Raw genomic sequence first — 22892 nt, 5'->3', positions numbered from 1 at the left:
GAAATGATTAACTCATTTGATTTAACGATTCAACACCGAGTTAAAGCAAGGATTACGTCTCTAAGTTTCTTCTCCTTGGAATTTCTGCAACATAAATTTCTCTGTTTTTTTTTTTTAAAAAAAAAGTTATTTAGTCTTCACTCTCACTCTTTCGATAAATAAGTGAGAAAAAAGGGAAAATGATAACAGTAAGTTGAGAAAAGAATGAATTTATTGAAGAGGTTGAAGAAAGAGATAGACGATGAGTGTAAGAATGGCCGTGGAGGAAAAAAGGTGGGAAAGAGAAGAGGCGGTTGATGCTATTTGCAGATGGAAGGCGGTCGAGGGCATTATCTTGCTCAGCCCGTCCGACGGAAAGTATTGGGTCAGACGGTCTGACCCAATACTTTCACTAACTGAAAACACTTTAAGATAGTAAAGTATTTTTTAATTAGGTAAATATTTATGTAAAACAATCAAGAACGATGTATTAAAGGACGTCCCAAACTGCCAATATATTTTAACTTAAGATTTGAAATGTTTATTCATTAGATCACAATTTATTCGTTTTTCTTGTTTCAATTAACTGATAAATAATACTGGTCGTTTATAAAGATGTTTACTAAACCAGCTACTGACTATTTAGCTTAGTTGCATTGTATATATGTAAAATAAAGTTTATCAAAAGCAATGTTTGGTTGCTTGATCGCATCTAAAGACCAAAAAAAAAAAAAAAACACACACAAGAATAATAGGAAAATTTGACAATAAAGGTCTGAATATAAGAAGATATTTTTTTAAAGATCTGTACTATTGATTAACCAGTGTAGATCTCTACTTTAAGGGATCTTAACTTTTAGCAAGTCTCATTGACTTAAAACTGACGTTTTTTTAAATCTCACCTAATTCCCACTTCTATCCCTTAATTAACCCTTCTGGTATGACCCACATTTTACAATTTATGACCTATTAAGTCAGTTTCAAGTCACTAAAGCCCTTAAAATTAGCTTAGATCTCGTACAATTGAGACCTACACAGATTAATAAATAGCTCAACCCTTATAAAAATTATCGCTGAAAGTTGAAAACACTATTGTCAATTTGTCCTAAACTACACTACTACTAGTTTCTCCTTGGTTGTTTGATCATATTCGAAGGGAAAAAAAAACAGCAACAAACTATATACTAGTACTAATTTACGCTTGGTTACTTGATCATATTCAAAAACAAAACAAAAACATCAACAAAATAAATACTACTACTGGTTTACGCGTAAAAATCATCCTATCTTACATATTCATAATCGAACAATCTGCTATTATCATGATCATAAAATTAGTTTTAGACTTTCAGTATGATGTTTGATTAAACAATCCACAAAACAATCATAATCATGTTCTTGAATTTGAGATGCAATGGGTGCAGACGGACAAAGAAAGCGATTAGCGATTAGCAATTAGCGATTAATGATGAGTGATTACTGATTACTGATTACTGATTACTGATTACTGATTACTGATTACTGATTACTGATTACTTCAATACTTTAATGTCAATCATAAAAAGCCCGCGTTAGGTATCCAAAAAAAGCAAACTAGCACCTTCTCTTCCACAGTACTAAAAACACACCACTTTCAGTCTTTCAGACGTTCCACTTTTGCTTTCTTTTTTTCCCCCCCTCTATGTGGCTAAGAGAGTAAGAGGTTCACACTTTCACCTCTCATTTCTTTTTTCTCTCTCCTCTCTCTCTCTCTAATCTCTATCTTCCCACATTATCAATTCCCATGTTGCTGTATAATTTACCTGCAATTGGGTATTTCCCTTTCTTACTTTTAATTTCTTCCTTCTTCACTCTTTCTTTAGCTTGTTCTGGGGGTAATTGTCAGGTAATCTCTTTATTATTGTTTAATTTATGGCATTATTCTTTAGATTATACCTAAGAATTAAGATCTGCGTGTTAGTATTAAAGCTGAAATCTTGGAATTAAAATTTGCAGCTTTTGGAATCATGTTCAGCTGCTAATGATTGTGCACCTGGTTTGTACTGTGGTAATTGTCCTGCTGCTAATAAACGGCAACCTGTTTGTACTAGAGCTCAAGTTAACATACCCACTTCTATTGTAAGTGTAATTCTTCTTCTATTTAATAGAAATTTTCTGTAAATTTAAGCTTATTATGGTAATTTTCAAAAAAATAAGAAGAAAAGGATTGATGGGTTTTTGTGGGTTTTTGGTGACATGTGATGAAAGCATTGCTTTTGGTAAATGCCCTATAAATTAGTTGATTATTATCTGCATTGTTTTATCAAGAATTGTTGTTTGGTTTTGGATCATTTGTGTCATGTAATTTTGTTTGTGGGAGCAGGTTAGTGGGTTGCCTTTTAATAAGTACACATGGCTAGTGACTCATAATGCTTTCTCAAATGTAAATTCACCACCATTGACGGGTGTTCAACGAATTACATTCTACAATCAAGAAGATACAGTGACCAATCAGCTAAGGGTACGGAAAGCTTTCGCCTTTGTTTGATTTGATCATAGTATAGTGTATTGAATTGATGAAGAGTTATGTTAGTGGTTTGTTTTGGCTGTTGTTTAGAATGGAGTGAGAGGATTTATGCTGGACATGTATGATTTCGAGGATGATATCTGGCTCTGTCATTCATTCCAAGGGCGCTGTTATAACATCACTGCGTTTGTAACATTTCTTCCCCCTCGCATTGGTTTAGCTATGTTGTTTAATTTCTTTCAGAAAAACTAGTTGTGATGTGCTAAGTAATAATGATCCAGGGACCGGCAATCAACAGTCTAAGAGAAATTGAAGCTTATATGACAGAGAACCCCTCAGAGATAGTGACCATTATTATAGAGGATTATGTTCATTCTCCTAAAGGGTTATCTCGGTTGTTTGCAAATGCCGGGCTGGAAAAGTATTGGTATCCCATATCCAAGATGCCAAAGAAAGGTGAAGATTGGCCCACTGTGAACGATATGATTCAACAGAATCATCGTCTTCTGGTTTTCACTTCTGATGCTTCAAAAGAGGAAGCAGAAGGGATTGCTTATCAGTGGAGATACATGGTTGAAAATCAACGTAAGCTTCTTGTAACAGCATCCATGTATTGTATGTGACTCAGACTCAGGTCCTTGTATCAGACACGGGTATGTGACCAAGTGTCCAACTCAATTATGTTTATAGAAAATTTCCAAAAAGTGTTCATACCCATGTCGAAGAGGCAAGGATCAGAGTACCCAACACCAGTAAACTTGAAGAGTCCGAGTAACATATAAACTTAAAAGAGGTGAAATTTAAACTCTTGTTTGCCATGTGATGGTTTCCAGCTGGAGATCCTGGAGTGAAACAAGGTTCATGTCCAAACAGAAAGGAATCCAAAAAACTTAACTCAAAAGGCGCATCACTTTTCTTAATGAATTACTTTCCAACATTTCCTATCGAGGATGAAGCTTGCAAAGAAAATTCTGCCCCTTTGTCTGATATGGTTGGTACCTGCTACAAGTCAGCTGGAAATAGGATGCCTAACTTTGTTGCAGTGAACTTTTATATGGTATTGATGCTGTAATTTCACCTAGAGAGCTCTGAAGTCAAGTTATTGATCAACCATGTTTGGATTTCTAAATCATATTTATCATTTCAGAGGAGTGATGGACCAGGCGTCTTCGATGTAATGGACAAAATGAATGGACAGACTTTGTGTGGCTGTAGCACAGTAACAGCCTGCCAGGTTAGTTCATCTCCTGTTTCTCCTTCATCATGCCTGGACTGGAACTATGTTTGAAGTTTTCTATCTGCTTCTTTATCCTTATCACAACCGATCTGGAATACTTGCTATTGCCTGTGTCTCAAAATGTTTGCATAAGTTGACCAAAACATGCTTATTTTGAATTTAATCCAAGTAATATACACTTCTCCCCTTACCTCTAGTGGCTTTGGAAATGAAGAGATTGAGTTATTACTACTTTATCCCCTTATATCTACATGTGAATGTGGTAGGTATCCACAATTATTAAGGGTATAAAAGAAAAGATGAGTATTTCATGGCATCATGTAAAAAGAATGTGGAAGCTCTTTGGGACAAGCCAAAAAGGGAGAACAGGGCAACAGGCAGACTGCAACCATTAGAATTAAGGGGATGTGAGGTCCAGTCGGGTGTAATTGTGTACACGTTAGGTGAAATCAGGGAAGATGAGATCTGGTAACTTCAGTTCAGAACTTCAGATAAGTTCTGGTGAAGAGAACACATACTAATCAATCAGTTAATTTCTCCAGCATTAATAATGTCATTTTGACCATACTGGCACAAACACTCCGAGTGCAGCTGGATTGCAGGACACATCTCATCAATGAAATACAATATGTATATTACTCTTTCATTTGCCAAGCATCTTATTAGGACTTAATCTCGAATTGCACTGTCTGAAACACAAGAACTGTAGCACTTTCCATTCAGTTTTTCTTGAAGATATGAGGAGGGTTTTCTTGTCTAAAGGGGAATTGGTTTTTTTTTGTCATAGCTGCTTCTGTGGCTGCAGCACCTTGATGGCACGTGTTATTGTATTAGGCATGGTAATAAGAAATGCCCCAAAATATGAAGAGATGAAAACTGAAGTACTAAAAGAGGGGAATATGTGGGGTACAGATGCATTTTGACCTGCAGATTTTTGGAGCCTCTCTTATAATTATCTTCTAGGGCCTAAAATTTACTGCATAAAAAGTCGCTATAGTCCTCGCCCTTTGCAGGCCTGAAGATAGGTTATAGACTGTCAGTTCCTCTCCCTTGCTAGCAATGCATTTGGGCTTCGTAAAATCGCGTGCTCGAGACTCAGGGCTCAAAAACATTAGATTGATTAAAATTCACATTATTGCCCAAATTTACAAGGTATTAGGCAGCAAAGAAAAACATAGATGTTTTGTCACATGATGGTAGTTGCAAATTGTTGATGTAGTATCCATTTGCTAACCCTTGTGTGCTATTTGAACTTGGTTTAGAACCTTTAAATTAACAATCGAATTTGGCATCTGTCACAACCAAGATTTTTCTTTATGTGGTGGAGATAAAGAACATTTCATGTCCTAGTTCTAAGTGGAGGGGAGGGGCAGGATATGGGCAATGATGCATTAATCACCCCACTATTGGAACTAAATACTGTATTGATTATATTATGGAATTTACTGCATCAATATTGAATCAAATAACACAACATTGCAAGATGAGCATCTTCAGTTGATCTTCTCAGATCTAAGTTAAATCTTTGCTGCTCATGATAGGCTTCAAGATGAAAGGTTTCTTGGATCATACTGTTGGTTCTTTCTTCTACATTATTTTTAACAGATTCTTCTTTAATTCAATTTTGCAGCCAGGTTCGCCTCCTGGGGTTTGTAAAAATGTGCCTGCACCTGTTGTAGCTGCTCCTAACACCCCAAGTTTCAGTGGAAGTTTTTCGGGATCTGTACAGTTATCTGGATTTGCTCCACCTGCCTCTTACCCTAATATGTTACTAACTTGTTCATTCCACTTACTAATGTTGCTTTTTCTGTGGTTATAGTGCATGTGACATGAGAGCCATAGTGCACAGATGAAGTTGTATCATGTATGCTTCATTAGAACAGGATTTTGAAGTATTAGGAGTAAAATTCTAGATCAAGAAAAAATATAATAGTTGCTTTTATAAGTGGAAGTTCAAGGACAACTTATATTTTAGTGAAATGTTAGAGAAAGATAACACTCAAGATTACGCTCTTGAGACATATTTCCGACAGAAGACAAGGCGGAGCATCAATGACAATTGATTGAGAAAACAGGTATTGTGCCACAAGCTGCTTCTTGTTTGCCTTTTGCTCTTTAACATTTATGTTCATGTTCTATTTTTATTTTTAGGGGGTTGGAGAGGTCTACAGTCTTTGGGCTGTCGCTCTTTGGACTGCCTCTTTCAGGCCCGAGCCCATATAGGTTATAAACCCTGCTGGAATCCTCCTCCCCACCTCTTACTGGTGTTACCCAAAATCTGAATCCTGACAAACTGTATGACTTAGTCAGACCACTAGCTTTATATGTATGTTGCTCAACTTATTAGTAATACCCATAACTTTTGTTTTTAATATAGCTTTTCAAAGACTAACCTTTAATCTTTTGTTTTGTAACTTTTTCTCTATTCTTCTGTTTGGTGATATAATAAGATTACACCATCATAGACTCATTTCCTATCATATAAGTAGTTCTACTTAGCATTCTGAGATACATATTCCAATATAGAATTACAAGTTTCAGATGTTTTGAACTACAAGTACTTCTTTGAAAATACAATTTAACATGATATAGCATCCCTAATTTCTTAATCTTTTCATTGCAGTTTCTGTGGAGTGGCTCAAGAGATGGAGAAGGCACCTAAATATCTGTAGGGTAAATGCCTAACTGGAAGCCAAAGCACATTAGTATGATTATCTGATGTTAGTCCCTTAAGTGTGTAATGTAGTTATTATTTCAATGTGCTTAGCTTGTTGATTCCTATTACTCAAATCAACAAGCTACATATAAGTCCTTCCATATTGACTACAAAGTTCTACACAAAAAACTTCAGGGAAAAAATAAAACTAAGGGTCATATCTATTCTTAAATATTAATTCCGCATAACATATACAACCTCCATTTCAGTGACGACTTTCCTTATATATAGAAATATTATAATAAGTGATACCAAGTTTGAAATGGCAAAAAAAGATCATTTTTATTACAAATTTGTCACTAAAAAGCAAAATGGGGCTACTACTTTTTTATTTCACCCTTTAAATTACCTTGCTTGTTGTAGCTTCAACTTTCTCTTTCTAGATTCATTGGTTTTCCTCCCACTTTATCAATGTTTACTTATTAAGTAATGCATGAAGTATAAGAGGAGAATAAAAGAGAGTTTCATATTCAGAGAATGTTTATTATTACTGAGAGCATAACAGAGATTGTACATATAGATTAGTAACAGCTGAACCAATGAATACAATGTTGATTGTCCTTATAGCAAATTATACAAAGATCATAATTAATAGCAAATTATACAATGTTGGTTTCCCCCTCCCCTGTTTCATTTATTAAGAAACGGATGAAGTATAAAAGGAGCATAAAAGAGAGGTTCAGAACCAAAGAAATGTTTATTACTTTATTGAGAACATAAACAGAGATTGTACACAAAGATTAAGAACAGCTGAATAGATAGATACAATGTTGATTGTCCTTATTTAGCAAATAATACAAAGATTATAATAAATAGGAAACAAACTGTACAAAGATTTATGTTTTTGCTGTTCATCCATTAAAAACATGTACATGATAATAGATTGAGAATGAGCAAGATAAGATTTTTGGCAACTTAAGTGGAAAAATCATACAACAATAGGTGCAGCATTTGGAAGATGGCCTGTAGGTTTGATTTGTAAAGCAGGGCTGATAGTAAGCAGGCCAATGAAGCAATCAAGAGGAACCCTCGTACCCCAAACATTAATTGATTCCAGCTTCCTGCATTTGTTAACTAGGTACAGAAGTCCATTCTCAGTCACATGGCGGCAACTCCACAACACTATAGTCTGCACATTTAGCTTTTCATGTTGGTAAATTGTACTACAACATCAACATACACTTCCAGTAAATATAAGAAAACTGCTATTTACCTCACTGTTCTCCACAAAACAACGGTATCATATTGTCATTCTTACCCGTACTAGCTTAGTCATACATTTTTCATCATTGTTTTTTTATAATCCATGAGTCACGAAGGCAGTACAAAGAAGGGGAGGGGGGTTTCGAACCTGTGACTTATCGTTCACAGTACCTCAATCATAACCATTAGGCCAAGACATCCTTGGTATTTTTCATTATTGTTAGTAAGGGTGATAATGCCAATTTTACCAATTTGTTTTGTAAGAGAATTCTAGGTGAATAGCTTTGTTTAGAAAATAGTACACGACCTTTAGATGTAGACAATTATTTCCAATGGCAAATAGGGAGTCATCAGTGATAAATGTCCCACCGATGTTGAGGTGCTGCAAGGAAGTTGCTCTTGAGACCTACACTCCAAAATAAGCATTTCCATTAGCATATAACAAAATAAACTTATCAAGGGGATAAGAAACTACTAAGGAAGTATTAGCCCATACTCATTATTGAACATATAATTTAGACGTATGATTCCAAATCTTAAAATGGCTTCTACAAGTGAAGCATTGGGGAACCTATTTGAAAATTCATGTAATATCCTTAAATTTGTGACAATTTTATTCTAATGGATGAGTGGAGTCCCTGGAGGGTGTATTTAGTATTTTACTACTTCATATAGAGTATAGTAGTTTCCGATACACCCAAATCTGATATTGGACATCCCTTGTCTGATACCGTCTTACATAAACACTAAAATCCGCTAACTCAGTTTAGAGATCTCAAAATATATTTGTTTTAATTGTTTGAAGGAATGACAAAGGAAACACATATGGATAAGTGGTGAAATTGTAAGGGAAGGATTAAGGAGAACATGGATTTAATTCTTAGTAACCCCAAAATCCATTAAAGTTTTATAGTTTGATATTTTAGAAAGTATTTCGGATTCTCCAAAATCCAACATATAATCAGATGTTGTATCTCCATACTCCTCTTTTATTTGCAATTAAATATATATTAGTTTATCATTATTTGTTATGTGGAAAATATCCTTCTAGGCATGACAAACGTAAAAAAAATAAAATAATAATAGGACTATTAAGTATTAACTCAATCTCAAATAAAGAGTCCAGTTTTAAGATGTACAGAGTCCCCAATTATATTTGCCTGCCCCTAACTTGTATGAATATACTACTCCCTCTGTCCCAATTTAGTTGTTACATTTGCTTTCTCACAATTTACGAGATGCAACTTCAAACACCAATATTTCGAGTTACATATATGAAAAACTTATAAAAATTATATATTTGGAAAAGCCAGTGAAATTCATACCAATTGCACAACACCCTTGTCAGTGATTCCTGTCATACCCCAAATTGAAATTGAGGTCAAATTGCCAATACACTTTGCCATTGATATCTCAAACAGGCCAATGTCAGTTATCTGACAACCCCAACGACTCCTCGAGCTGCAACAGCAACCAACCAATTTGCACAAATCACACACAGTTTAATAGAAGTGTTACTTACATTGTTATACTTATATCACATCTACATATACAAATTAAATTCTTTTATAGAAATAGTTATAACGTAACATAATAACTTTGATATCCTTTAAGATGCGCATTGTAAAGTATCACAACTAAATTGAAACGAAGAAAATAGTTGATTTTTACTACAATAGCCAATCACCATAATTAAAAACCATCAACTAATAACTATTTTTATCGAACAGACTTATGTCTCAAAAGCTAATAAGTTATAATCAATTCTATATTACCTTATGACCTCATCCAATTAACAATTCAAAGAGTACCCAACTTAGAAAACATAATAAAATAAGTATTATGGGTCTAGAGTCAACCCACAATGATATAGAGAAGTGATAAATAAAAGTTATTATGTTAAGAAAGATGATAAAATTAACAAAGTCATACATATCAAGTTCCTTGAGAGAGAAGGCAATATGAACAAGGCGAGAAGTAGATGAATCATCCATTTTACACCCAGAAAAGCTCAGACTCTCTCTTCTTCCCAAAGATTGCTTCACCCCTTCCCTCCATTTCTTAGACACAGAGCTTGCCCTTTTTTTTTTTTTTTTTTACCAAATTAACAACCCAGAAAAAACAATTTGTTAGAAAACATTCAAAATAGAAAATTAGTAGTTACCCATAAAAGAAATATAATCAAAAGAACAAAAGTTATGCTTACTGAGCTAAATCACTGAAAGAAGTAAGAAAGAAGAAGATATGAGAGAGAAGATCAGTTGGAAGCTTTTCAATTTCTGCTTCTTTTTCTTTTTCTGTCTGTTTTTCCCCCATTTGTGATTTCTTCATCAGAAATTTAGGAGAGAGAAAAATAGAGAGGGAATTTTAATTTGGTTGAGTAATAACTAATAAGAGAGAGAAACGTAAGTAAATTAAAGATAGGATAAGTTGGGGGGAAAATTAGGTTTTTTTAGGGATAAATTTGATGAAATGGTCGTATAAATAAGTATGGTTTATGAAACAGGCGGGACAAGTAACACAGGAAACTTTGCTGTTTATTTATAGATATTTATGACATATAATTAAGGAAAGAGATATCAATATTCGATAGATGTGGTCATTTGGCCTTCATCGCTTCGTCATCTCTACTAGGGATGGCAATGGGTCCCGGACCCGACCCAGACCCGCTAGGACCCGACCCATTTATAAGGGTCTGGGTCTAGAAATTTTAGACCCAATGGGTCCGGGTCGGGTCTGGGTCCCGAAGAACGTGGGTCGGGTCTGGGTCCGGGTCCACATATGCTAGACCCAGACCCGCCCCACGGACCCATTTACATACTAGAAATTTTTTTTTTACCTAAACTCTAAAATTTTATGAGAGACATTAACTTTATAAGTTGTAACATTTTAATATTTTATCAGTTAATTCTTAAAATTTTATTTAGAGAATACTTTAACCATGGATACAAGAACCTATATATATTAGGGGGAAAATTTTTAATTACATATATTTAAAAATGTGATGAAAACTTAAAACTAAGAAGGACCCATTTAGGACCCAGTAAGGACCCATGGACCCGCTAGACCCAGCGGGTCTGGGGCGGGTCTGGGTCTGTGAAAAATAAACGGGTCTGGGTCTGGGTCCAGGTGGACCCGACCCAGACCCGCCCCATTGCCATCCCTAATCTCTACACATTTCTCTTCTCTTTCTCTCTCTTCTATTTTTTTTATGTTTCGTTTTCTAATTTTAGATACTTTTAAAAAAAATAAAGGAAGAATAGAATTGCGAGAGATTTGTAATATTGTATGTTGAAATAGTGAAATTCAATGTAAGGGTCTATTCTCTTCGGCATAAATAAAAAACTAATATGAATCCGGTGCACACTAATTAGTGTGCACCTGATCCATATCACGTGAGTTTATGATAGTTTATATTGATATTGATATGATATAGTGTATGTTAAAATGATACAGTGTACTCCCTCCGTTTCCTAAAGATCTTCCCACTTACTGTTCCTACAGATACCAAGGAAAATCAAGTTGTATGGGGCATGGTGTGAGTAAAGTAGGAGAGAGAAAGGGGTTAAGATAAATAAACAAATAAAAAGGGGTTAAAATAGGAGAAAGAAATGGAGTAAAATTGAATTAATAATGTAATGGTGGACCATATGATAGTGATATGAGAGGGTAAATGATGATTCATAAGCTAATTTCGCTCATTTTTGCAAATCAACAGTGGCGGATTCAACTCATTTGTGCGAATCATTAATGGCGGAATCAATTCAAACATGCTAATCAACAACAGAATTGCAAATTTCTTCATTCAGTGAAATACTTACTATTGGCATGCAATCAGAAACTAATTCAGGTAAATTTTTGCCCTAAATTTATCTAATTAGTGATGCAATTTGTAATTTGTTCGATCATTTGTTCTGTTCTTGTTTTTTTGCTCATTGTTGTTCATTTGTTCGATTGATCTGTTGTTGTTGTTCTGTTGTTGTTGTTTCAGTAGTTCTCTCTCACCTCCTTCCTTCCAAACACAACAATGGAGATCTAAAATTCGCGAAAAAAAAAGAAATTTCCAAATCTGAAATTAAGGAAGAAGATGATGAGCAAATGATAAAGTTTGGGTAAAAGTGTGCTCATTTTCTTAAATGAGTAGAAATGATGAGCAAATGATCTGTTGTTGTTGTTGTTGTTCTGTTGTGGTTGTTTCAATAGTTCTTTCTCACCTCCTTCCTTCCAAACACAACAATGGAGATCTAAAATTTGCGAAAAAAAAAAGAAATTTCCAGATCTGAAATTAAGGAAGAAGATGATGAGCAAATGATAAAGTTTGGGTAAAAGTGTGCTCATTTTCTTAAATGAGTAGAAATGCTTGTTCATTTTGCTCATTTGTTCATTTTACTCATTTGCTCATTTACTCATTTGCTTATTTACTCATTTGCTGATTTTACTCATTTGCTGAAAATAGCCTTGGGTGTACCATGAGCATAGTACACCCAGGTCTACTATAAAGATTCTCCTAAATTGTTGATGATCCCTCCGTTGAAAAGAGTTTTATCATAGTCTTTCTTCCCACTCAACTTGGACATCTCTCTATCTTTCCATTTATTGGACATGTATAGATGTGATGTTGAACATATATAATTAACATTAACATATGGTTTACTATCATAATTTTAGTTTCAAACTATATATAAATACTTCACAGAGTAAATGTAATTCCAAGAAAAGCATATACAAGTTTGTTTGTTCAATTCTTTCCAAGATTCAATGTCCATGGCTGGGTACAATGGCTACAGCTGTATCTCCAATTTTTTTTAAAAAATCAGCTTAAAAAAAGAAAAATACGTGCTGGGATCGCGATAGAAGCCAACGCACGAGATTTCATTCAATCATTACTCTCTCCCATCACTCTCTCCTATCACTCTCTTTCTCTATCTCACTCCTCTCGTTCTCTCTCACGCTATAACAATATAATATAATATAATATAATATAATATAATATAATATAATATAATATAATATAATATAATATAATATAATATAATATAATATAATATAATATAATATAATATAATATAGTAGTGGTAGTGATAATGATAATGGTAGTAGTGGTGGTGGTGGTGGTAGTAGTAGTGGTGGTGGTGGTGGTCGTAGTGGTAGTGGTAGTGGTACTGGTAGTGGTGGTAGTAGTAGTGGTGGTGGTAGTGGTGGTAGTAGTAAGATTTGTAGTAGTAGGAGTAGGATTTGTAGTAGTAATAGTAGTAGTAGGAGGATTTGTAGTAGTAGTAGTAGGATTTGTAGTAGGACTGTCGTAGTAATAGGATTTGTAGTAGTAGTAGTAGTAGGAGGAGGAGGAATATTTGAGAAGTAAACGTTTTGGATAAGAAAAAGCTTTATTCCATCAAGATCACAAGTGATTTGTTACTTTAAATGGAGGCTAGAGCAACATATAGCTGAATTATAGGTAGTTCGGATCCTTTAGAGTTTTAGTGAAACTCTATAAAGTAGAGTTGTATCTAAGCTATACATTTTAAAATCAAGGGCTCATATTGGTGGAAGGAAAATATTTAGGGGTGGATTTTGATGAGATAAAATAAGGGAGTTTTTGGAAAGAAAATATATGAGCCATTGATTTTTTTATTCAATGATTGATATTGCTCAAACTTTACTTTGTAGAGTTATTTTACAATTCTAGAGGATCCAAACACGTAGTTTACGTGCTTAAAAGTACTAGTAGATCACTAGATTGCAATACTTTCATATTTAAGTTTGACAAGTTACAACTCTATTAATTTATAATTCAAATATCAGTTTAAATTAGAATATATATTGATATTTTCAAATTATACATTAAATATAATCCAATTATATTTTGCATATGTGACATTTATATATATATATATATAATATAGTTAGAAATCTTATCAAAATTAGTATATAAGTAGCACAAATGAAAGTCAAGTGTTGCAAGTATATGGAAAAGCAAGTTTTCCTTAAAAAAAGAAAAAAATCAAGTTAGATAACTGAATAAGTATGAATTGGATTAGTCATAAGAAAAATTCGTCATAAACTACCAAATAAAATCGAGTTTTTGTAAAAAAAAAACTACCTTATATGTTTACGAGACTATCCTATAATAATTACTTAATTTGTGACAATTTTATACCTTATTTAATCCTTACAACTGTTACGTGATCTTCAATGACCCCTTTTTTCACTTATTTAACATCGCTTCCCAGCTGATATTTGACTCTAACCCTACTTTTCCTTCTTCCATTCTTACTCGCTCTTCCTCCTTTCTTCTCATTCCTCTAATATTGCACGTCATTCTTTCTCTAAAATACTCCCACCATTGTGTTGGCCTCATCGAACCTGTAGTAGTATTCACTACTAAGCAATAGAAGGAGAAGACGTATCTGGTATGTGAATTCACTTTAAGTATGTGTCCTTTTATTCTTAGTTTGGAAAAATGTAGATTTAAAAAAAACCGTTGCTATATTCTATTTTAGATTCAATATAGTGTAGTTGAGGTGAAAGGAAGGTAAATGATAGGCTAAATTAAAAGAAAATAAGAAAAGAAAAATCAACAAATCTGATGATGATAAAAAAATAATTAAATGACGTGTCCTATTGTCTATAAGTGATCATGGATCAACCTGAGCCGAAATTGATCCAAAAAATGGCTCCTTTCGGGCCAAAGCCTCGGGCTGGGCCAGGCGATAATGCAGCCCGAAATTCTCGCGGCATAACGCGCAAATTCGAGTGGGTTTTTCGGGTCAGGCAAAAATTTAGACTTGTTTTACATATTTAAGTTGCTCGTGACCCAGAATTTTCGCCCAAAGAATTGGGTTGCGTTCGACAACGGGACGAATAATCGTGTCCGAAACTCATCCATTTTTGGGTCGGGCTCATGTTGTTACCTCTACTATTGTCATGAGTGGTACGCCGTAGGTTAGTCTTTTATCCTTTTTGCTGTATTTAGTCTTTTTTGTTGTATATAGAACTTATGTAATAAATAATAATTAATACTAAATAAAAAATAATAGATAATAAATAATAAATAAAAAATAGTAAATAATAAATACTAAAAAATAATAATATAATGAAATATAAGTAATAAATAATACTCCCTCCATTTCCTAAAGATCTTCACTCTTTCCGTTTAAGGGTGTTTCCAAAATATCTTATCTCTTTTGCTTTATTCCTTATTTGGCAAAACAAATTTCCCTGTTTACCCTCTCATGCCACTATCATATGGTCCACCATTACATTATTAATTCAATTTTACTCCCTTTCTCTCTCCTACTTTAACCCCTTTTTATTTGTTTATCTATCTTAACCCCTTTCTCTCTCCTACTTTACTCACATCATGCCCCACACAACTTGATTTTCCTTGGTATCTGTAGGAACGGTAAGTGGGAAGATCTTTAGGAAACGGTGGGAGTAAGTAATGAGTAATAAATAATCTATAATAAATAAAAAGTAATGAGTAATAAATAATCTATAATAAATAAAAAGTAATGAGTAATAAATAATAAGAAATAAATTATTTAAATTAATAAGTAATAAATAATAAATAATAAATAATAAATAATAAATTATTTAAATTAATAAGTAATAAATAATAAATAATAAATAATAAATAATAAATAATAAATAATAAATAATAAATAATAAATAATAAATAATAAATAATAAAAAAATAAATAATAAATAATAAATAATAAATAATAAATAATAAATAATAAATAATAATAATAATAATAAATAATAATAAAATAATAAATAATAAATAATAAATAATAAATAATAAATAATAAATAATAATAATAAATAATAAATAATAAATAATAAATAATAAATAATATAATAAATAATAAAATAATAAATAATAAATAATAAATAATAAATAATAAATAATAAATAATAAATAATAAATAATAAATAATAAATAATAAATAATAAATAATAAATAATGAATAATTTTATCCATTAACAGTAGTCTGTAGATACACATTTTAAAGTAAATTGGAGAGAGTGTAAAAAGTGAGTCTACTAGAATCTGTACTTTTTTCAGTGATGAGGAGAGACAATGTGAGTTTATTTTATTTTAAGGAAGATATAAAGCATAAAATAGAGAGAGTATGGGACAAGAATGATTAAATCATTGTATATCTTTTGTCAAGTGAGAAATAATATAAAGTAGGCAGAACTTTAAAACATATAAGATGGAATCTGAGTAGAACTTCACAAAACGGATGAAATATTTGGTAAGTTTTCATTTTTTGAATAAGGAAGAAGTTACTTAACTAAGTTCCTCTCATCATTAATTCTAATTTGACGCGGAGGTTATATTTCCTAGAGTCAATCAACCAACGTGTATTCTTTTTGCACATTTTAGAAAGTGAAGAGCTAACAATCACAACTTCCTTTACAATACTCCTAATAGTGTAAAACGTCATCGCATTGCCAATCAAATGACCACTAAATGCGGATAAATCTATTAGTAGCTCATAATATAAGTCCTCCAATTAAACCCAAAAAATCAGATCTACTCACTTCTGTAACTCTATATTAGAAAACTGACCACTAGATATTTAGCTATACATACATAACTAGTTTGTGAGAAAAACGGGAAAGTTACCTAAACTTTTATCAATTTAAATTTTAATACGATTCGATCGATTATCCAATATGAGAATACATTGATATTTTATAAGGAAAAAAATTCATGAAGTGGTTTTTTTAGAACAATACTATAGAAATATAATTATAATTGTAACTATCATAATATAACAATAATCTGATAAATATAATAATTATGATGATAAACTCATAAAAGTGTACTTTTATCTACATCAGAATTTGGTTTATACTCTTGTTCCTTAAACCAAAAAATAAAAGAAAAAAGGTTTAAACCTCAGTGTTTACCATCCAAAAAACAAATTAATTAAAAAATAGAGGGAAAATAAACCCTTGAGAGAGGAAGATGAAAAGAGAGAAGGGCAAGTGGAGGTTCTTCTTCATATTTATTTCCATGAATGTCCATTCCAGAAGAATTGGGTGAGAATGCCACGAATCTTTGCATTCATACTGTTTTATTTATTCAATTTATGTTCATTTTTTATTTGTTTAGGTTTTACTGAATTTGTTTATTGTATTTTTGTTGATGATTCTTGCATTCTTCTATTCATACTCTGAATTATCAGCTGTATATGGAAGTGAAAATAATCAATAACATTATTCCACATTTATGGAAATGTATTCTCAGGTAATATTAGGTTGTCCATCTACCCTTTTGATCATTTGTCCCTATAAATTGACCCTTTTTTCTCAATAGAAAGGCATTGCTAAAGCAAGAGATCAGAACTAGGGTAAAACTCACTCTGTTTTCTTGCAAGTTAGCAACTTTCTTTTTGCTCTTTTAGATTAGTCTTATATAATACATTTGCATGGTTCTTTTTGTCATAGTAAACTCCATGAATTGTGCTTCAATTCTATGCTTTTTGTGTTTTTCTAACTAGTTTTGGTGAATTTTTGATATTCTAATGCCTTTTTTGTTGTTTTGTTTTAAGAATTTTGCTTTAGTGAAGTTTCTTATTGATATGTTTGCTACATTATTTTGCTTCTTGTTAATTTGACTTCTACATTATTGTGTATAATATAAACAAGTTTTTTACAATAATGGAGTTATTTAGGAAACTTTTTAACTAACTTCTTGTGGTCTAGATGTATGTGCTTGTTGAATCGTGTCCGATTCCATTGTGTGGCTATGTTCTTGTTCGTTTGTGTTCGATTCCACTGAACAAGACGATTTGGCCACAAAGCCATGCTTCTCTTTGTTGTCTATTAACTCCATTCTTGAGCACAATTGAAACTTGTGTTTTGGTTTTGTTTTACTTGTAATTTTTGGCTTTTCTAGAACATGTTCCACAAATAGGGTTTAATCAATAAGGTTTGGCAGGTCAAGGGGGAGTATCTTAACAGCCAGGATTAATTTATAGGCTTCTAAAAATGGATGCAAATATTTTAGTGTTCTTTTTTTTTTTTTTTTTTTTTAAATGATTAGGCTTTTGGTCTTTGGAGCATTCATGTGTTTACTTAGAGTCTAAAGAAGTATATGTGATTGAATTTTTAGCATATTAGCCTTTCATGTAGACTTAAGTTCAATGAGGCATTTTGCGTCCATGAATTAATAATTAATTATCACAAAAGTTTTATGTTAAGCAACACGATAATTCTTTTTTTATATTGTTGTTCTGCATGGAATTTTAGTTAGTTACTTGCTCCTCCTTTTACGCGGTTTACCTGATGTATATGTAGATTCACATGCACGCAATAGAATACGTGCATTCATACATTAAAAGTATCTTTATTCATTTTAAGCACTAAGAGCTTATGATCGACGTGAAAACTTTTTTCTTCCTTTAGGTATAATGAAGTGACTGATCCTATTAATTACTAATCTCTCCTGATATATTTGAAAGTAACTTGTATTTCGGTGTATGCATAGATGCTGAGTTTGTATGGTTGCTTTAAGGGTTTTCATTTTGTGAAATTCTTGAGATTTTCTTTGAAATGACGGGGTTGATTTTCTGTCCTTACAGAAGGTTTTTAAATACAAGAAAATAAAAATAATAAATCTAAAGATTTCATCTAACATTCAAATAGATCTTTGATTTCAATCTAACTAGGGATTTTTTAATCATGTTGATTACTTTGGCATGTTTATTGTGAGTTGTGACTGTTAAAGTGTTAAGATGATGGAATTCCTTTGTTTCGTTTTTATGTTATTTCGGTGTGCTTTCAATATGTATGACAACGTCCATTGTGATTTTACCTAAGGCTTAGACCTCTTACTGTGACATTTACTTCCATTTTGAGGTTTTCTAACAATGACTTTCTTCTATATTTTTAATTAACTTTAAAGTTCCAAGGTTCTATCTTCCAATTATTTGTGGTTTCTTATACAGTTATATGTTCTCATAATACTTTTGTTTCTGAAGCAGGTTAACTCAAGTTTGAACTTTTCAACAGTCTTAGAATTACTAGTTGTGTGGCAGTTAAGGTACAAGTCCATCTCGATGTGCTCGTAAATCTCTTTGATGAATATCAATGAGTGTTACCCCTTGCTGTGTAATACTTAGCCTTATTATGGATTGTTGGTCCTTTATGTAATGTTATATGTAGCTTAATCAGCTCTTGCATAGTAATCTTGTTTTTTTCATACTACATGTGTTATGTGGTTTTGTCCAAAAAGCATCGATAATGTTTTTGAAGTCAATTAACATTTCAGTTTACCCAAAAAGAAAAATCACACCGTACTTAATTCTAAATTTATGTCACAGATAGATTACTCTTAATAGCTTTTGCTTTTACCTTGATGAATATCTAAATCTTCATTAAATATGTAATATTATCTTTTAAACCGAGTAGTAGGACAGTCTTACTATAGTCATCGAGGGACATTTATTCAGGTAACTTTGTGAGTCTTTTGTATGATCTGCTTACTAACTTTTGAATTATAAAAACATGTTTTCATTCAGATGGATGGTGCTAAGAGAACAGCTGAAATTTCGGAAAGGACTACTTCCCAATTTATTGATAATAATAATAATTCTCAGAATGATTCTGAAATCCCAGCAGGAGTATCAATACCTCCTTTGGGCTCAAATAATCATAATATTCTGTCCATGCTGTTGCCTCCAAGTCCACTCCACTTCAAGCCATTCTCATACATGCCATTCTCATACTCGAACGAATCTTCTGACAGCTTAAGTCCCGCCATAGGGTCGAGTGTTAACCAGCAGCCAAATACTCAAGGCTCTGACATTACCTTAAGTTCATTTGAGGACAATGCTTTTTCAGGAACTGAGGGAAGCCATTCAAAAATAATTGGTTTAAAAGATTGTGATGGTGAAGAGTTTCCTTCTTCAAATGTAAGGAACTATTGATCTCCCTTTTTTTTTATACTGTAAAAGTTTGTTTGTTCTTCATAAAAGTATGATGGTGAAGATTTTAACGAACATTTGGGGATTAAGGAGGCATTTGGTAAATCCACTTGTTGTGGGGCGCAGTCCAATTCCTCCACATCAAGCTCATAATACGCATCTTAATTTGGGTGTTGTTGAAATATCCTTGCAGGAATGGGATTATCACAAGGATGATATTAGGAATACAGAGTATTCATATCTATCAATGTCAGATTCTCCTCACCAACATCGTGCTCCTATGACTGTTGGTTCTTCTTCTTCTGCTGGAAATGTACCTTCTGAAATGGAAGACATTGAGTTTGGAGGGAAGATTGTTCCTGCTACTGCGGTTGAGCTTACTCCTAACATGAATTCTACACATACCGGAGAATCTGAAACTGCACTTACAGCTCCTCCTTCTCTTGAGGTTCTTTTTCCCTCTCTAGCAATATATTTAGAATCTCTGAGTTTTCAAGGAAGAATGTAAATGCTAATATGTTCTTCAAAAAAGAAACTGATAATGATTTGGTTTCTATGTTCTGACAGGACTCTGATGTTCCTCAGGTGGATAGACCATCATATGTATGTCGTGATCTGGTATGAGTTTTTACAATAAAGCTTTCAGGTGATTTTAAACACAGTGTGATCACGATCTTTTTAATGCATACCATTTGCTCAACAGAATATTACAGATTATCTAGCCCAGCGACGTGCTCAGGTGGCTTCTATTGCAAATCCTTCTTTACGTGCCTTTATGGAAGCTCAGGTCTGTCAAGTTACTTACTGTACAAATAAACTTAATTGCATTTTGTTATGCTCCTCCTTTAAGGAAATCTTACATTTAACAAAATCTGATTTTTTGTGAGTACGCAAACTAGATTTTCCATTACGTAAAACTTAGTAATGACTTAATGAGGCCTTGTTTAAGGTATGATAGCGGCTCTCCTGCGTGTCACACCGTTCGACTCACCACTAATTGTTTATGGTTAAACTTCCAAGTTTCGTAACTTCTTTCACACACTGAAGTAGTAAAGTTTTATATTTTTGTAACTCTTTGTATTTTCATATTTTGTTTAACAAATAGTGGTGTGATTGGGTTAGACAGTCATAGTATTATCAATTATGTTACTCTGAAGTGCTGATTGATCTTTTATTTTCCGAATACAGCTAGTTACGCAGACTTTTTACTTGCTCAATAATAACGCAGTTGCTATACAGGTTTTTTCCGCCCCTTATACTACTTTGCTGGTCTCCCCTGTTTGTCAGCTTAATTTCACAATTTTACTTTTTATTCCATAGTTGCAGAATTATAATTCTCTTCCCTTGGAGGATGAAGACAACGCCGATGATGCTGATGAGACTGAGGATGACGAGGAAGAAGAAACTGAGGATATGACTAACGAAGTAAATAATTATGTTAATTGAAATTTCCAAGTTTTTACATATTCATTGATTTTCCCCTTTGGTTTCAGAAAAACCTTATAAAAACTAATTTTTTGCTCAAGAATAAATTTCATATTGACACTCCGACTACAAGCCTTACTAGTTTGTGCAATAATCAATAGTATGTGGTACACAAAACATAGAGCGCTTCCTAAACTATCAAGTCACATTTGATGAAATTTTTGAAAACAGTTCCGAGTATTTGGTGGCATTTTGCAAAGAATTATGGTTATTTTGGAAAGTTTGATTCGTCGTTTCTTTTTTCCTTCTAAAAGTTACTAAAATCATCATTGTGATATGCGCTATTTACATATTCCTTGAAAATTCGATATCTTTGTTTCAGGAGCCCATATTAGAAGGAGAGCAAGAGGCTCTTGTTGATGATGGGCTGGATGAAGAAGCAATTGTGGAAGCACTCAGAACCGAGAAATACATTTCTTCTACAAGTACTATGGCTTGCGGATGCACTGTGTGCTGGGTATATATACCATTGACCTATCTACCTCTTTTCATTCATCATTTGTTATGTTTATGACTTTATGTTATCATTTACTAAACTCGATTTTCCCGATCTCTATATAATTTTTGGGCAATGTATTAGCTAAATTCTAATTTTCAATACAACTATTGAAATAATTTGTATATTGAATGTGTATTAATTAGTGTTCTATAAATTTTCTACTATTTAAAACAATACATTCATTAAGTAGGTTTAGGAGGGAAAACCAACTTTAGTGGCTTTTACTTTAGTATAGTTATAGTTTATTGTTGTTTGTTGCTAAAAAACGGGTTGGTAAATATGAAACCAAGAGACCATATACCAACTTTAGTGGCTTTTACTTTAGTATAGATATGATAGGACAATAATAAGACGCATAAAAATATTGAAAAAAATTATCTATCTGTCCAACCTACGTTTTGATATATGGTCTTTTTAGTACTCCATAGTTGCATAATATTACTCAATGTTATTTACTTAACTTAAGTTTAGGCTTGTTTCCCGTAGCTTATTTTCAGTTCGGTCCAGTTCAATTCAATTCAGTTCAGTCCAGCTCTAGACAATACTTTTACTCTCACATATCACTATTCAGTTCAGTTCAGTCCAGTTATTTTATGCCGAAGAGAACAAGCCCTAAGCTAATTACTTAAAATTCTTCTAAAAAAAAGCTAATTAGTTGAAATTGTTTTTCAACACACAGGAACAGTACAAGGATGGAGAAGATTTGGGAATACTAGATTGTGATTCCAAACATAAATTTCATTACAAGTGCATCAAAAGATGGTTGATGCGCCAAAACTCTTGCCCTCTTTGCAGGATGAATGGCATAATTCTTTGATACATGGCTTATCGTCCTGTTATGCTGTAGGATGTAACCCCCTTCCCTTTTATTTTATTTTTGGATAATTTTTACACAGTTGGAATTATTGTTGCGTAAATTAGAGGGAAATTCAGATACAGTATTTTGTTGTTGTTGTAAGAAATACCATCTTTTAAAAAGATGGAGTTTGTGTTTCTAATTGTACTTTTTCTTCCTTTCTCGACTCTGATATTCTAAAAAAAAATTCATTAGATGGAAATTTTCTATCAAGAAAAAATGATATTTTTTTGCAACATTCTTTTTGGCTTGAGTTTTAGCTATTTGATAGTAGTATTTAAGTATTTGAGAACAAAGAATTAAAAGATGTTTGGAAGTTTCATTTGGCTTTTCTATTTTTGCGGTTCTAGAAAGTTTGTATAAGAAAAAATAAATAAGTTTAGATCAGTTTAATAAGTTTAGATAAGGTATACATTTAGTTTAGTAAAAATAAGTTTTGACATACTCATAAATAAAAGGTCTAATAAAT

The 22892-nt window shown here is 32.6% G+C and overlaps 3 protein-coding genes across 4 annotated transcripts; 2 read left to right on the top strand and 1 right to left on the bottom strand.

Moving 5' to 3' along the window:
- Positions 1-1563: 1563 nt before the first annotated feature.
- LOC104884468 (PI-PLC X domain-containing protein At5g67130) lies at positions 1564-6616 on the top strand. The gene is made up of 9 exons (XM_010669117.4): positions 1564-1864; positions 1975-2097; positions 2342-2479; positions 2576-2674; positions 2767-3070; positions 3319-3542; positions 3633-3719; positions 5353-5797; positions 6346-6616. The coding sequence occupies exons 1-8, from the start codon at positions 1763-1765 to the stop codon at positions 5539-5541; spliced, it is 1266 nt and encodes a 421-aa protein (XP_010667419.1). The 5' UTR covers positions 1564-1762; the 3' UTR covers positions 5542-5797; positions 6346-6616.
- A 500-nt stretch (positions 6617-7116) lies between these two features.
- On the bottom strand, positions 7117-10156 carry LOC104884467 (F-box protein At5g67140). The gene is made up of 5 exons (XM_010669116.3): positions 9848-10156; positions 9574-9720; positions 8967-9102; positions 7949-8047; positions 7117-7567 (listed from the first exon to the last, which is right to left on the bottom strand). The coding sequence occupies exons 1-5, from the start codon at positions 9970-9972 to the stop codon at positions 7367-7369; spliced, it is 708 nt and encodes a 235-aa protein (XP_010667418.1). The 5' UTR covers positions 9973-10156; the 3' UTR covers positions 7117-7366.
- Positions 10157-16482: 6326 nt separating this feature from the next.
- On the top strand, positions 16483-22586 carry LOC104884466 (hypothetical protein). 2 transcript variants are annotated; one of them, XM_010669115.4, is made up of 10 exons: positions 16483-16695; positions 18642-18700; positions 19179-19571; positions 19777-20031; positions 20151-20201; positions 20287-20370; positions 20772-20822; positions 20904-21008; positions 21391-21525; positions 22247-22586. In XM_010669115.4, the coding sequence occupies exons 3-10, from the start codon at positions 19179-19181 to the stop codon at positions 22382-22384; spliced, it is 1212 nt and encodes a 403-aa protein (XP_010667417.2). In that variant the 5' UTR covers positions 16483-16695; positions 18642-18700; the 3' UTR covers positions 22385-22586. The 2 variants fall into 2 exon arrangements, with proteins under 2 accessions (XP_010667417.2, XP_048503462.1); XM_048647505.2 differs by having other exon boundaries at positions 18639-18700.
- Positions 22587-22892: the final 306 nt, after the last annotated feature.

Source organism: Beta vulgaris, chromosome 6 (genome assembly GCF_026745355.1).
Source record: "Beta vulgaris subsp. vulgaris cultivar EL10 chromosome 6, EL10.2, whole genome shotgun sequence".
Lineage (NCBI taxonomy): Eukaryota > Viridiplantae > Streptophyta > Magnoliopsida > Caryophyllales > Amaranthaceae > Beta > Beta vulgaris.
Note: the sequence above shows the minus strand (reverse complement) of the source record. Positions and strands in the feature narration are given on the sequence as shown.